Here is a 17,444-nt window from a genome sequence, read left to right on the forward strand (position 1 = left end):
ATCTCATATACTCCCTCTTGACCGAATTATTCAAGAGCCAAAATACAATTTATTTTGTGTCAATTTTATAGTAAAACTAATATTATTACTAGATCTAAATAATATTGGTTAATTATGAGTTTCCTTGGGTATATGCTTTTGGGAGGGATTCTATACTTGAATCTTGTTCATCCATAAGGAAAGCTCAAGAACAAGTGAGTAGGTGAACTCACTTGTGCCCATAAATCCGAAAATCACAATGTAAGATGATGATTTCTTCTTTATATAGTTTATTAGTTTGCATGCATAAGATCCACCATTTAATTTTATGACAATTAAATTAAAACATATATGAATATGTTGAGTATATAGATCTACTTTTCCTTCATTAGAAACATTTAAAAAGAGGGAGTGAAATGATTCCCCGAAAAAAAAAATTAAAAAAAATGAGTAAGTGTGCGTATTAGGCAAAAATGTTGATTTTGCCTCGAAAAGCGAATCCGTAAAGATTAGGAAACAAGAATTTGGTAATTATTCGGAATTACCGAATTAAATCCCTATAGGAATAGGAAATTTTAACTAAAACGTATTTAGGAAAGATCCACGGCCGTCAAACAGGAAAAAAGGACCTGGGGAAGAGGCGCAGCAGGAGTTGCGATCCCTCTAAGACGCGCAGCAACTGCTGCGTCTTCTCTCCAGTTGGTCCGTCCTCAGCTGAAATTAGGAAACAACGAATAGTATAAATAGAGACCTCGGTTGAGCTTCTATTCTCACAATTCTCTCTTCCTCGACTTCGTCTATTACATAAAACCTTCTATATACTTTCTCAAAAATTTTCCAACAAAATATGGATGCCTTTGAAAATCGCATTAAGGAGTGGACGAATGAATTTACAAATGTGGAGAAACACGATATGGGTGCTTTCAATTTGAGATCAATCATAAGTTTGAAGCTAGTGAAGGTTGTTAGGCCCTTTTTGGATGCTTGTCTTTAATATTGGGACCCGAATTTCCATGTATTTGCCTTTCCGAGAGGTAAAATTTGTCCTTTTCCTGAAGAAATAGCTGCGGTTGGAGGATGGGACGCAGAAAGTGTTACGGGTATACCTCTTGGCTCTCAGGGATATAATAACAAATTTAGAGACTTACTTGGATTGACCAAGGCTGAGGTAGACCGTCTTGTAACCTCAAAAGGTGTCCGCATGTTTGAATTTGTTGATCGATTTATAAATAGGGAGGACCCCACTATTTCTTATGTGGCGAGGCGTCGAGCTTATGGATTTTGCCTTCTTCATTGCTATATTCTGCGAGGGCATGTGGACCAAGAGATGAGGGGTGACCCTCGATTTCTAGGCATAGTGGAGCAAATGGAACTGCGCAGGAGCCCAGCATGCTTGATTCTAGGGGAGACCACTCTTGGCTTGGACAACAGGAAGGCGAACCGCAAGAATATTTATCTTGGGAGTCCTATTATTTTACAGGTAAAAAACACATTTTTCCTATCTTATTCGGCCATTTAATTATTTCCGTTTTTTTTAGCCGAATATGGGACTGACTCCCGTCTCCTTCTTTGCAGATTTAGTTGATGGAAAGACTGCGGTTGATCAAGCCCCCAGTTGATGTGACATGATATCGCTCTCGATCAATTGTGATGAGGACGAGGCTATACATGGTGGACTTCACTTGAGTATGCGATTATTGGGAAAATAAACTGAAGAGTGAAGGTGGGCTCTTGATCAGGTGGATAGTGCCATGGTGGCATCTCAGATCGGTGACTGGAGTATCATCCTTGGACCCGACACGGTCAATTCGCGTTTTCGGCTTGGAATTCATGGTCCATACTTTTTCGGAGAGATTGATAAGGCAAGTGGGCCTAAAACAGAAAATCCCGAAGCTAGACACTGTCCCTCAAACTGCCTTGGCGCATACTACGGAGTCTTGTTGAGAGTGGGCTATTCGCTGGTCCCAAAGGAACATGTGGTTCATACCTGTCCCGGTTGGCTCATTATGGGTTTCTGACTCATATCTGCAGTGGAGGAAAGCTAGCACTCCTGAGGAGCGTGAAAAGCTATGGAAGCACGAGCCCATAGACTACAAAATTCGTGAAGTGGAGAAGGAGAACCAAAGGTACTTGACTGAGGAGGAAGAAGAGGTCGGATATCGGGTTGTTCGTCCGTCGAAGAAACCAAAGAATGCTCCTGCCGAGAAGATGGTGGTGGATCGAAATAGGAAACCTAGACCGCGAGAACGACCGTTGGTGATTAGGTCGGAAATAATGCAAGAGCGTCCGCTCGTGGTCGAGACAAGAATTTTGGCAAAAGTGACAAAGGCAAGGGGAAAATGGAAGAGTAGCCTTAGTCATTTATAATAGTATTATTTATTATTATTTGAGTTGTAATAAATGGCGGGGTTTTTAGAATCCTAGCCTATCATTTTAATTTTCAGCATTTAAATTTATATGTATTCGGCGTATTACTATTATTTATGGAATAATGAATAAAAGATTTATTAGTTAATAAACTTTCATAAATTTCCTTTATTTATTCTTGCCGAATTTCAAATGCAACATGCAAACGTCCTTCTATTTACATCTTAAAATGACGGGTTGTATCCTGTGAAGGATTGCCTACGTATTCATTAGAAAAAAATGAAATCAAACCCTATACGTAGTGCGAGAAAATGTAAAAGAATAAATGTTCGAAGCAAGAGCTTGCAATGAACTTAGAAAATAAGCATGTGCTTTACTTACTCCTAAGGAAATACGATTCGATTTATTTGATGATATGAGGATGTCAAAACGTCAAAACGCAAGAGCGAAATATCATAAGCTTTTAGCGGGCCAGGGGCCGGTTTTATTTCGTGTCGCACGAGCGGCACGTGGATCATGCGAGGCGCGTTTTATCCTATTTCTAAGGGTAGTACCATTTCAATTGGTCTAGGTTAGTTGGATTAGAAAACTCATTCCCGTCTAGGTCTGTGATCTTAACCGCACCCCCTGAAAGTATGGGCTTGACCAAGAATGGTCCTGTCCAATTAGGCTTAAATTTTCCTCGTGGACCGACAGGTAAGAGAGCTCTGACTGACTTTAGTACTAAATCTTCTTCCTTGATATTTCTGAGTTTGACCCTTTTATTAAAGGCTCGTTTGATGCGTGCTTAGTATGTTTGCACATTATGTAATGCACGTAGCCTTCGTTCGTCTAAGAGGACGAGTTCATCATACATATCCCTATTCCATTCAGCTTCTGGGATCTGACTTTCGAGTAAAATGCATAGAGATGGGATCTCTAGCTCTACTGGTTGTACAGATTCCATGCCGTAAGTCAAATAGAAAGGAGTAGCCCCAGTGGGTGTCCTAACTGACGTGCAATATCCTCATAATGCAAAGGGTATTTTGCTAGGCCAATTGCGATAATTGTCGATCATTTCCTTGAGGATTGTGACGACATTCTTGTTAGCTGCCTCTACCGCACCATTAGTTTGAGGTCTATATGGCGAGGAATGGTGATGCTTGGTCTTATATTTGGCTAAAAATTTTGCAGCTTCGGCCTAAAAATGTGATCCATTGTCACTGATGATTTCATGTGGGCAACCGTATCAACAGATGATGTTGGTTTGTATGAACTTGGCCACATGTCTGGCTGTAAGGCTATTGTAAGATGCTGCCTCGACCCATTTAGTAAAATAATCGATAGCCACTAAAATGAAACAGTGACCTCTTGTCCCAGCTGGAGTGATATTCCCGATGATGTCTATTCACCAAGCAGAAAATGGCCAAGGAGATGTCATGGTATATAGCATTGAGGGAAGGACGTGTTGCACATTCCCGAAGATCTGGCAATTGTGACAATGTCTGATATATTTGATGCAATCTGACTCCATTTTCGTCCAATAATACCCTAGACGCGTAATGTTCTTTGCCATCATAGGTCCACTCATGTGAGGACTGCATTCTCCATCGTGAACTTCTTCCATTACTTTCTGTGCCTGTGAATGATCAATGCAACGTAAGACGGCACCAAGAGGTGTTCTTTTGTACAACTCTCCCTACATGAGGAGGTATTGAGAGGCAAGTAGGCGTATGGCGCGTTGTCAACTCTTATCCATATCTGGTGGGTATGTACAATTTAGTTTGAAATTGAGAATGGCCTAGAACCATGGTTCCCCTGGGTTTTCCTTTTCATCCGTAAGGAAGTGCACATAGGCTGGCTCTGATCGCCGTTCGATGTATAAAGGCATTTCGACCATGTTGTCTGGCCTGTTAATCAAGGATGCGAGTTTTGCAAGAGCGTCCGCAAACTGATTTTCTTCGCGAGGCAGGTGTAAATAAGTAACCGGATCGAAGAATTGAGCAACTTGATCTATCTTAGCCTGATATGGTGCTAGACTTTCACTTCGAATTTTCCAGGATCCAGTGATTTGGTTAATGATCAAGGATGAGTCGCCGTGAACTCGAAGATGCGTGATGCCTAAACTTACTGCTGGTTATAGACCAATGAGGCAAGCTTCATATTCTGTTGCGTTATTTGTCACCTCGAAGTCGAGCTTGACAGAAAGTGGTGTATGCTCGCCTTCAGGAGAAATGAGCAACACTCCTATCCCAAATCCTCTCAAATTGGATGCCCCATCAAAGTAAAGATCCCAAGAATCCATACTGGTTTGCAGAATATCCTCATCTGGAAATGACCACATGTTTATTGCTTGCGTATCGTTGATAGGGTTATCTGCGAAGAATTCAGCCACAACACGTCCCTTTATGACTTTCAAAGGTACGTATTTGAGGTCAAACTCTGAGAGCATTAAGGTCCATCTTGCCAAGCGTCCATTGAGAACGGGTTTCTCGAAGAGGTACTTGACTAGATCCATTTTAGAATACACTTTGACAAAGTAGCTAAGCATGTAATGGCAAAGCTTCTTTGTTGCCAACACAAGAGCGAGGCACGTCTTCTCGAGAGGTGTATACTTACTCTCGTACTCCAAGAACTTCTTACTAAGGTAGTAGATAGCTATTTCTGTTGGAATATGTGTCCTCAACAATAGTGCGATCACATGATTTAATATCACAATTAAATCTCATAATAAGAATACGAAAGGGATGATAAATTAAATTGTCAACTGATCAACATTAATCGGTAACGATTGGCTTGCTAGAGTTTGACGTTACTGTCGTAGGACGGTGGTGATCAGTTGATCCCTTAAGGTCACACCTAAAGGATGATGCCCTTATCAGTAAAATTGATTAATTGTATGACGATACAAGTTGTTCAATTCCTTAAAATTGAACAATTCATTTGTGAGAGAGTATATTCATATCTTATTGTAATGGGATTAAATAAGATTTATTTTAGTAATTGAAATGCTTTATTACTAAAATTGTTTATTGTTTGTGAAACAATAGAGATGAAAATGAATGGTTAATTATAATTACAAGATGTTGTGAATTATAATTATATGACCCATTTTATTTTTGTGATCAAGCATCACTAAGTCAATTTGTTGTATGTAATTTAATTGATTTATAAAATGATATTTATTTGATAAATATGCATTAAATTAATTAATAACATGTAATATACTACATGTGACATATTGTGTGACAAATGACAAATTAACAAAATAAAATGGTAGTCCATTTTATGTAAGTGGACCGAATTGGAGGAGGTAGTAGTGGGTTGTGGTTATATTATTTTATGTGATAAAATTTAAATAATAAGCCTACACTACACTAGCTTACAAGCCTACATTTTGGGTAAGAGAAAAAGAAAAAGTGAAGGACCATATATTGGTCCTCTAACCCCTCCAAAACCGGTACACACCCACAAATACAAGGGACTTTTTGTCCGTTATTCATTCTCTTCATGCATGTTCATTCATTCACATGCAAACTCTCTCACACATATTAATTTCTCATTCACCAAAATTTGAGAAATTTTTATTCAAATTGTTCAATAAGATTACTAATATTATTAGTGTAATATATGAGTATTAGTAGTCAATTTTAAGATAGACTACTTAATAAATATCTAGTTAATATTATTTAGTAGAGATAAGGGCTAATCTTGGGTGCAATCAAAAGGAGAGCTCTTAATATAGAGTTTTGGAGGATCATCCTAATACTCATCATAGCTCAAGAACAAGTGAAGGTAGGAGACCTTACTTGTGCCCATAAATCCGAAAATCACAATGTAAGGGACATTTTTTTTCTTATTAATCTCTTATTTTGTTATGCATGCACTAAATCTAAAGAACACAAATTAAGAAGTTAATTAGTTCACTATTAGAAGAGTCTAATAATTTGTATATGAACCTAACAAGTGATATCAGAGCATAGGATGTTGCATGCATAATCGGTTTGGTTTTTCCGAGTTAAATGTAACTTAATTAAAACTAAAAATTGGTGATTTATAAGAGTAAGTGAAGAAATCATGATGCATGTTATATTGTAACACCCCGTATTTTATTAAGTAGGATAAAATTATTTTAATTGATATTTTGGATTTAATTATGTCATTTAACTATTTTAGTATCTTTTACGAGTCTTTTTTTTGAAATTCAGTCCTTAGTGGACTCAAGTCGGACCCGGGAAAAAAAAAGTCATCGAGTTAACCATTTTGAATTTATTTTGCTAAATGAACAAATTTCGTTAAAATCGGCTAATTTAGTAAAATCGCTAATAATTCCGTTTCAAGCCGATTTCTTATTATTTCCGTTAACTATCTGAGTTTATTTTATTTTTCATTCTTTAAACTTATTTATTATTGATTCCGTTTCATTAATGAGACTCTTTCTTAAACCGGTTAAATTTAAGTCGAAACGGTTTTAATAACTATCGAAGTTTCTTAACGACGAAGAAACGTACGTATAATAAATAGCTAGCTAGCTAGCTGCTCCCTCATTTCTCACGTATCATTCCTTCTTCTCCCTTCCTTTTTCTTCTTTTTCGTTCTGTTTCATTTTTTTTTAATTTTAAATTGATTCTGTCACTCCGTTTGTCATCCGTTATCAATGATTTTCGTTCCACAGTGCTGCTTTCATCGTTCCTGTCAATCCGTTGTAAGTAAAATTCATTTTCGTCATGTATTTTTACAAACACAATTTATACTTTCAGCTTTATTTATTATAAGACGGTTGTAGATGCTAAGATAGACGGTCTTGTATAAGATTTGTTAGTCATGAAGGACTAATTCGATCGGAAAAAGGTAACGATGACGGGTTACTCGATATTACTTGTAAAATATGTTTATTTCGAATGCTGGTTAGTCTGTTTTATAATTGAGACGGTGTATAATTATATATAGGGATCCTTATGGATGTTAATTAGTCAGTTGTATAGTTGAGACGGTGTATACTGATATGTGGAGATGATTGAGACGGTGTATACTGACCTGTAGGGATCATTTGGGATGCTAGCTAGTAAGTGGTATATTTAAGTCGGGGTATGCTGACATGTAAGGATTGTTTTGGGTGCTAATTGTTGTCTTTTATAGTTGAGACGGTGTATACTGACATGTAGGGATTGTTTTGGGTCTGCTAGATGGTACTCGAATAGGCTGCTTTAGATGGCTAAAATGAATGCTTGGATCGGGTTTTTGAGAACCCAAAACGGGCGTCCCGCTTTGTGGTGGTGGTGGTTGTCCGAGTTCGTGTAGGGGCTATCCAAATGGCCACATTGAGTCGTGGGTCGGGTTTATTTTGGCACAAATGTGATTCTTTTGAATGACTTAAATCCCGCCTCGTATTTCATATAACGTAAATCATTAATATTGCTCCTTCACATATTTAGTTTATTGGACTCATTTAATTTTGATAAAAGGGCTAGCTATATTTGGTAACTTTGGGCTAGTTGTGTTTATAAATTGTTTTGGCGCTAACTCGGTTTATTTAAAATATAATTAAATTAATTTTCATCTCATATTTTATATAACGATAATTCATTAATATCGTCCTTTCACATAATTATTTTAGGTGACTCATATGTGGTTGAAGATGAAGACTAATTTTGGGTTTTAGAAGCTTTCTTAAGTTATTACTTGTCTCTTTGCTAGCTTAAGGTAACTATTCCGAGTTACTCGTTGAATTAATGTCACATTAGTAGTTGATGTTGTGTTTAGGTGTTTGTTAAGTGTTTAGGTGATTGATAATGTCTTACTTTCGTTTTTCACATGATAGAAATTGGAAATAGCATGAGAATGACATAGTGATACATTTTGTAATTTGGGCCAAAGTAGGCCAAGACTCTGAACTGGGCCAGATTGACCGAACGAGTTTGGTCAAACTAGGTTTAAACCGGTCAGCCTCGATTTGACCGATGACCCGTCGCGGGACTCGGGTCGAGGGTTTGTCTTTGAGGTGAGATTGGTTGTTATTGGATGTTTTACGTTGATGCCTTAATATTTGTGACTATCATTTCACATGTTGGTTGTTGAATGAATTGGTTGCCTTATACTTGAGTCTTCTTGTTGCCTCTTTGCCATTTTAGCTTGTTCTCATGGATTATGGTATTGTTGGTTAGCTGGAATTTGGGTTATTATTGATATTGGAGATATTGTTGGATTGTCAGCTGAATATGCTCTTGCGTAGCCTTTCATATACTAGGATGTGTATGATCTTTTGTGTGTACAAGTTTGGACTCTTTGCCCCTTTTATGGTTAATTGGGTGTCCTACTTGTCTTGTGTGGTGTGGGCTAAAGTATTCAAGCTGGGACTAGGTCCTAGGTGAGTATTTCGGCCTTCATCATAGATAGGCCATTATAGTCTTTGACGAGTATATGTTTACGGCTTAATAGCCTTTGTGTTCCTGGCTTGGTGGGTTTATATCCAAGCTGGGGCATGACCTTTCTGCCTATTTTGTGAGGAGATGGTCAGCTTAAGTACTAGCCAACCCTTTGGTGGACTCCTTAGGGTACTCATGTGGTTTTATCATGAGTCTTGGGTGCGGTGGTTTTATCCGCATTTCTCTAGGTCTGCGCAGTCTAGGTTTAGGGTTGAGTCGTATCTTGGCCATGTTTTAAATGTAACCTCTGAGCCAAAATACTAGCTTCCCTACCTTGTGGTATAGACTCGAGTTACAAAGTGACTATTAACTGTACTAGTAACTTATGCCTGTCTCTAGATATATTGCCCTTTCTTGTTTGATGATTCTATGAATCATAGAAGTCGAGATGCAAGCCGGCTATGGTTGATAGAGTTTGGATTCCCGTGTGTTATGTGATTCACATGATAGTGTAGTATGAGTCGGTCTAGTATTCACATGCTAGGACTATGTGTCGTTATATTGTTGTTCACATGATAAGCACGATTGTCTAGCATTTATATGCTAAGGCTATGTGTTATTCATATTCATATTCTTATGTTTACATGTTATATTAATTATGACATTTCGTGGCTGGGAGAACTCGGAGTTACTCCCCACTGACTGTGGCTTTCGTGTTTGTATAAAATGCGATTGACAGGTAGGTGATGCTTATATGGGGTACACGGACGAGCTAGCGAGCAAAGAAACCTTGGAACCTTGATTGGCTTTATTTTATTGTGACCCTTAAACACTTTTTATGTCACATACATTTTAGGGACATATGTCTCCCTCTTTACATTTGGTTGTATAATTTGCTATTCGCGACTTTAGCGATGGTTATGTTATGAAACTTCTATTTAGACCTTGTATGTTTGACACCTTCCAATTTGGATATCTTTATAACAGGTTCAGGTTTTAAAAATCACAGGTTTTTACCCAAATGAACCTATTACAAATATATCCATGCAGTTTTATTCTAGAATTACGTGTTTAATTTTTCCGCGATTTTTGAGGGTGTCACAGTTGGTATCAGAGCATATTTGCTCCCGACGCACGTTTGTGCACCCCAATATAAATAACTTGACCTTAAAATAATAAACTTGAGAGATGGGTAAGATGGGTAGACTTAGGACCTTATGTTGTAGTCTCTTTGTGTTTGCTCTTTGTTAGGTACTAACCTGTTTGTTGATTGTCATTTAATAATTGTTGCGTTCTTGGATCAATAACTGTGAACTTATCAACGTGAAGATCAAGACATGGTGCCTATTGCCAGAAATTGAAGATTTGTTCAACTTTGAAGAATGCTTCTACTTCCTCGAAGATGTTTCTCATTCTTTGTGTACCTTGTCCTGTTATTTACTTCTTAATGCCTATTCCTTCTTCTAAATCCTCTTTTCTTTCTCCTTGTGAGTCACTCTTGTATTTCCTAACTTGTCCTTTGTTTCTTGCTTATCCTTCCTTAACGCCTTTTGATAATACTATTCCTTTTGAGAAATGTTGACCTTGGTTGGAAATTATGACCTTTGAAGGGATTGTTTGTGTTTGACCCTTTCCTGGTTTTGAGAGGATTTGATGTTGGAAAGACTTGGGTAGTGTGATGAGACATACTTGATGGTTCTTATACCTAGATCCTTGATAAAGTGAGTATAATTGATTGGTGGATTCTTGGTGTTAGGAATGAGTTGCCTATGTGATTAAAGTTATAGAACTTGGCCATGTTGTTTATGTTTGGGATTTGAAAGCTTAGTAGATTGAGCGTCGTCACCTTAGGAGTAAACATGAGATAAGTTTAGAATATGAATTTGGAAGAAAACTCATTTTTAGATGTTAACAATCCCGTATAGGTTGGTGATGTGATTTGATGTTAGTTGTTCTTTGAGAACTTTGTTGAGAAGTCTTTGTCAATTCATTCTTTGGTTTTTAAAACATTGAGGTTGTGTCGAGTGCTTGAGATAAAGAGATGCTTTTATACTTGAGTGGTAGATTTGCTTTAGGGAAATCCTAATATGTGATAAGATAGGTGGAAGAAGTATCTAACCGATTTATCACCCCTTAAGCGAGCGTTTATTTTACCTTGACCCTTGTTTTGGGATTTGGTCGTTTTGTTATGAAGGTACAATACCCTAATAGACGTGACCTTGTTAGAGAGGACCTTAAGTTTTAGGAAGCGTATGGATTAAGCCTTAAAATCCTCTTTCGTACCATTAATCGTTTTCCTCCCTTTCGTTCATACCTTGGTTGGATTTGATTCTTAAGTATAAAAGTTTACTCGTTATTTCCTTGTCTTGAATACCTCCCTAATTCTAATATCTCTTACTGGTTGTTAACTAGTTATCTTTATGATTCGACTCTTTTAGTCTCACATCTTGACATGTTCATATATCCCTTTTTAAATTTCCTATCATTTCCTGACCTGGTTATTACCCTTTGTTTCCTTAGTGGAGTGATGATATTGTTGTTTGAGATTTGAGTATCTGGCATTTCCTTGTTGTATAATTTCCCTTTCTCCTCGATCATAAGCGTTACCGTTCATACCTCATTTTCTCGCTTCATCTTGCTCCTCCTTTAAGTTTGACACTCGTATCTTGTGAAACTCTATCTTTGACATCCTTGTAATTTTGACTTCAATTTTTACCCTATGAAATTCATTATAGCTCTCTTGTGGCTTAAGTTTGAGCTCTCTTAACATACTTTGTTTTTATGCTATCTAAGTTACTTTTCTTTTTGTACAACTTCTAAACTTTCAAGCTACCAGTTTCGATTCATTCTTAAAAGTTTATGTCACTTGTGCAAACCTAACCTATTTTTAAAGATCTGAAAATGAAAATTTGATTTAGTTCCTTATTCCTTCCTTGAATATAAACTCATTTATCGTAATTTTAATTACTAGACCCGAGATTTCGTTAAGTTTTGTCCAATTTCTGTTAACTTTGATCTATTTATGACTTCTTTGTCAAAGTTTAATGTTACACTTTCAGGGATTTGACCCCCATTTGGGTTTAAAAGTGAAACCTTTATTTCTATTTTGGCTTTTCGCAAAAGAAAAAATTGAGTAGATTACCTTTCTCTTATTTTGATTTTAACGTTGATCGGATGTTAGAACTAGTTATTGGAGACGTTTGATAACTTGTTCTACGCTTGTCGGCGAATAGTTTTTGTTTTAAATTTGTCTCTGACTTGGAAAGTTAGCGTTCTTGTGTGCACGACAAGAGCAATTTCGTTCCATGAATGAGACTTACACTTTTGAAAACTTTCCGTTAATGTTTTTGAAAGTGTTTTGATTTTTTTGATTTATACAAATGATTTGCTTTTGACCTTATCTTTGATTTGGAATGTGATGTTCTTGAATACGTAACGAGAACACTTCCGTTCCTTTGATGAGAACCTGGTTCTGTTGGAAAATTTTATTTGAAACTTTTGAAAGAATTCTAATTCTTACGATAAGTAACCTTTTAAATGTTTTGGTTACCGATTCCAAAGTTCCAGTTTTGTTTTATATAACCTTTCATTTCTACTTTCAAGTTTCGAGGACGAAACTTTTTGAAGGTGGGGTGATTGTAACACCCCGTATTTTATTAAGTTGGATAAAATTATTTTAATTGATATTTTGGATTTAATTATGTCATTTAACTATTTCAGTATCTTTTACGAGTCTTTTTTTTTAAATTCAGTCCTTAGTGGACTCAAGTCGGACCCGGGAAAAAAAAAGTCATCGAGTTAACCATTTTGAATTTATTTTGCTAAATGAACAAATTTCGTTAAAATCCGCTAATTTAGTAAAATCGCTAATAATTCCGTTTCAAGCCGATTTCTTATTATTTCCGTTAACTATCTGAGTTTATTTTATTTTTCATTCTTTAAACTTATTTATTATTGATTCCGTTTCATTTATGAGACTCTTTCTTAAACCGGTTAAATTTAACTCGAAACGGTTTTAATAACTATCGAAGTTTCTTAACGACGAAGAAACGTACGTATAATAAATAGCTAGCTAGCTAGCTGCTCCCTCATTTCTCACGTATCATTCCTTCTTCTCCCTTCCTTTTTCTTCTTTTTCGTTCTGTTTCATTTTTTTTAATTTTAAATTGATTTTGTCACTCCGTTTGTCATCCGTTATCAATGATTTTCGTTCCCAGTGATCTTCGCTTTCATCGTTCTGTCAATCCGTTGTAAGTAAAATTCATTTTCGTCATGTATTTTTACAAACGCAATTTATACTTTCAGCTTTATTTATTATAAGACGGTTGTAGATGCTAAGATAGACGGTCTTGTATAAGATTTGTTAGTCATGAAGGACTAATTCGATCGGAAAAAAGGTAACGATGACTGGTTACTCGATATTACTTGTAAAATATGTTTATTTCGAATCTTTGGTTAGTCTGTTTTATAATTGAGACGGTGTATAATTATATATAGGGATCCTTATGGATGTTAATTAGTCAGTTGTATAGTTGAGACGGTGTATACTGATATGTGGAGATGATTGAGACGGTGTATACTGACCTGTACGGATCATTTGGGATGCTAGCTAGTAAGTGGTATATTTAAGTCGGGGTATCTTTGACATGTAAGGATTGTTTTGGGTGCTAATTGTTGTCTTTTATAGTTGAGACGGTGTATACCGACATGTAGGGATTGTTTTGGGTCTGCTAGATGGTACTCGAATAGGCTGCTTTAGATGGCTAAAATGAATGCTTGGATCGGGTTTTTGAGAACCCAAAACTGGTCGTCCCGCATTTGTGGTGGTGGCTGGTTGTCTGAGTTCGTGTAGGGGCTATCCAAATGGCCACTTTGAGTCGTGGGTCGGGTTTATTTTGGCACAAATGTGATTCTTTTGAATGACTTAAATCCCGCCTCGTATTTCATATAACGTAAATCATTAATATTGCTCCTTCACATATTTAGTTTATTGGACTCATTTAATTTTGATAAAAGGGCTAGCTATATTTGGTAACTTTGGGCTAGTTGTGTTTATAAATTGTTTTGGCGCTAACTCGGTTTATTTAAAATATAATTAAATTAATTTTCGTCTCATATTTTATATAACGATAATTCGCTAATATCATCCTTTCACATAATTATTTTAGGTGACTCATATGTGGTTGAAGATGAAGAGTAATTTTGGGTTTTAGAAGCTTTCTCAAGTTATTACTTGTCTCTTTGCTAGCTTAAGGTAACTATTCCGAGTTACTCGACGAATTAATGTCACAATTGTAGTTGATGTTGTGTTTGGTGTTTGTTAAGTGTTTAGGTGATTGATAATGTCTTACTTTCGTTTTTCACATGATAGAAGTTGGAAATAGCATGAGAATGACATTGTGATACATTTTGTAATTTTGGCCAAAGTAGGCCAAGACTCTGAACTGGGCCAGATTGACCGAACGAGTTTGGTCAAACTAGGTTTAAACCGGTCAGCCTCGATTTGACCGATGACCCATAGCGGGACTCGGGTCGAGGGTTTGTCTTTGAGGTGAGATTGGTTGTTATTGGATGTTTTACGTTGATGCCTTAATATTTGTGACTATCATTTCACATGTTGGTTGTTGGATGAATTGGTTGCCTTATACTTGAGTCTTCTTGTTGCCTCTTTGCCATTTTAGCTTGTTCTCATGGATTATGGTATTGTTGGTTAGCTGGAATTTGGGTTATTATTGATATTGGAGATATTGTTGGATTGTCAGCTGAATATGCTCTTGCGTAGCCTTTCATATACTAGGATGTGTATGATCTTTTGTGTGTACAAGTTTGGACTCTTTGCCCCTTTTATGGTTAATTGGGTGTCCTACTTGTCTTGTGTGGTGTGGGCTAAAGTATTCAAGCTGGGACTAGGTCCTAGGTGAGTATTTCGGCCTTCATCATAGATAGGCCATTATAGTCTTTGACGAGTATATGTTTGCGGCTTAATAGCCTTTGTGTTCCTGGCTTGGTGGGTTTATATCCAAGCTGGGGCATGACCTTTCTGCCTATTTTGTGAGGAGATGGTCAGCTTAAGTACTAGCCAACCCTTTGGCGGACTCCTTAGGGTACTCATGTGGTTTTATCATGAGTCTTGGGTGCGGTGGTTTTATCCGCATTTCTCTAGGTCTCTGTGAGTCTAGGTTTAGGGTTGAGTCGTATCTTGGCCATGTTTTAAATGTAACCTCTGAGCCAAAATACTAGCTTCCCTACCTCGTGGTATAGACTCGAGTTACAAAGTGACTATTAACTGTACTAGTAACTTATGCCTGTTTCTAGATATATTGCCCTTTCTTGTTTGATGATTCTATGAATCATAGAAGGTGAGATGCAAGCCGGCTATGGTTGATAGAGTTTGGATTCCCGTGTGTTTTGTGATTCACATGATAGTGTAGTATGAGTCGGTCTAGTATTCACATGCTAGGACTATGTGTCGTTATATTGTTGTTCACATGATAAGCACGATTGTCTAACATTTATATGCTAAGGCTATGTGTTATTCATATTCATATTCTTATGTTTACATGTTATATTAATTATGGCATTTCGTGGCTGGGAGAACTCGGAGTTACTCCCCACCGACCGTGGCTTTCGTGTTTGTATAAAATGCGATTGTGGGTAGGTGATGCTTATATGGGGTACACGGACGAGCTAGCGAGCAAAGAAACCTTGGAACCTAGATTGGCTTTATTTTATTGTGACCCTTAAACACTTTTTATGTCACATACATTTTAGGGACATATGTCTCCCTCTTTACATTTGGTTGTATAATTTGCTATTCGCGACTTTAGCGATGGTTATGTTATGAAACTTCTATTTAGACCTTGTATGTTTGACACCTTCCAATTTGGATATCTTTATAACAGGTTCAGGTTTTAAAAATTACAGGTTTTTACCCAAATGAACCTATTACAAATATATCCATGCAGTTTTATTCTATAATTACGTGTTTAATTTTTCCGCGATTTTTGAGGGTGTCACATATATATTCTGGTCCTAAAATGTTTTTAGGCCATTTTTATGATTTATGGTATTTTATTGCTCATTTTAATGATTTTTGATGAAATAATTACATTTTTATGAGTAAAATGAACTTTTATTCACTAAAATAAGTTAACCTTCACTACTGACCGTGATTTTTTTAGTATGACCTCACATGAATATTTTATGTATTGTATGCAAAATTTCATATTAATGTGATTAATATTTCATGATTTATGATTTTTATGTGATAAAAATGGCATAAATGGAGGTTAAATGACTAAAATTGGTTAAACTTAGTTTCTGACCTTTAAAATTTTATATGACCTCACATGCATATTTTACAAATTGTGTGTAAAATATCGTGTTAATTTGAATAATATTGCATGAGTTATGATTTTTATGAGATAAATATGGATTAAAAGAGGTAAAATAGTTAAATATAGTTAAACTTCGAACCAGGCCATGAAACTTTAAAATATTGTCACATGCATGATTTACACACTGTATGTAAATTTTGAAATGAAATGATTTCATTTAGCATGATTTATGACTTTTTAGTGTAAAAATGGCATAAATAGTGACTATTTTAGCATAAATAGCTAAAACGAATTACATGGCATGAGAAAATTATTTTAGGTTGCATAAATATCCCACTTATCAGATATAAAGTTGTAAAATTGATTGGATTAATTTTTGGATATTTTAGATCTTTTATGAGATAAAACCGATAAATTGCAACTATATTTTCTCGAAATAAAGTCGAAAATTTTAACCATGATTTTTGACATAATGAGTGCCATGGAATTATTCCATAATGTTCAAAAATTTAAAATTAAAATTTTGAAATTATTGTAATTTAATTTGAATTTATTTCATAAATGTTATGATTTTAAGGTCAAATATGAGCATAAAATTAAATCAAGTTTAATTATTATCAAAAATTGAGTGATGACTAATATTATTGTCCTAAGAGTGTTAGGATAATTAACTCGAGCTTAATTTTGATTTAAGTATTGATTTCTGATATTAAGAAGTTATTATCACGCATTTCTATAAAACCGGGTTATATAAACGATATAAGTTAAATAGGGCGATTTAACACATAATTTGGCATGATAGACACATGTTATAATGCTTCATATTTCAATTGTTGAATGTCTTTTATTTATATAATTTTGAATTATGTAATTTTATCTTAGTATGGCCTTAGTTTTAATCAATATTATCCGTAATGAAAGGGAATATTGATTCGGTTGTAATTTAATGTGATCTCTATCACTTTTATTTTTACTAGTTTTTCATATTACAAATGTATAATAGGAATAGCTTTGTATTTTTATTATTATTTGTAATCATAGAGTTTCTTCAAGACGGTTCCATTCGGAAAGGTGTTCCGACGAAGACGGTGTTCTTGTGAGGCGTGCCACTTGAAGATTCAAGGGACCAAAGGAGTTGGTTTCCGAATATGTAATAGATTATTTGATTTTCTATTTTAGGAAGGCCATACTAGGAATTTATTATTATTGCTTTGCATTTATTTTAATATATTGCATGCATTGCCAAATCGCCATAACAACACATGCATATCATATCGAGTCATCGACCGTGTCAATTATAATTATCGTAGTTCACCGCTTTAGTTCATTTAAAACGTGATAGATAATAAATTGACAAGACCTCTCACTAAATAATAATTGAGAATTAGCCTTACCAAATAGTAGAAACCATGAGTCC

At 35.8% G+C, this 17,444-nt stretch overlaps 1 protein-coding gene across 1 annotated transcript in view; it reads left to right on the forward strand.

Moving 5' to 3' along the window:
• The first annotated feature begins 1,345 nt into the window (after window positions 1-1,345).
• Window positions 1,346-17,444, forward strand: part of LOC141614047 (uncharacterized) — a 68,742-nt gene continuing 52,643 nt past the window's right edge. The window contains exons 1-2 of the mRNA XM_074432802.1: window positions 1,346-1,459; window positions 2,011-2,105. Of these exons, the coding sequence (XP_074288903.1) occupies window positions 1,346-1,459; window positions 2,011-2,105 (209 nt within the window). The remainder of the gene's footprint in view (window positions 1,460-2,010; window positions 2,106-17,444) is intronic.

Source organism: Silene latifolia, chromosome 11 (genome assembly GCF_048544455.1).
Source record: "Silene latifolia isolate original U9 population chromosome 11, ASM4854445v1, whole genome shotgun sequence".
Classification (NCBI taxonomy): Eukaryota; Viridiplantae; Streptophyta; class Magnoliopsida; order Caryophyllales; family Caryophyllaceae; genus Silene; species Silene latifolia.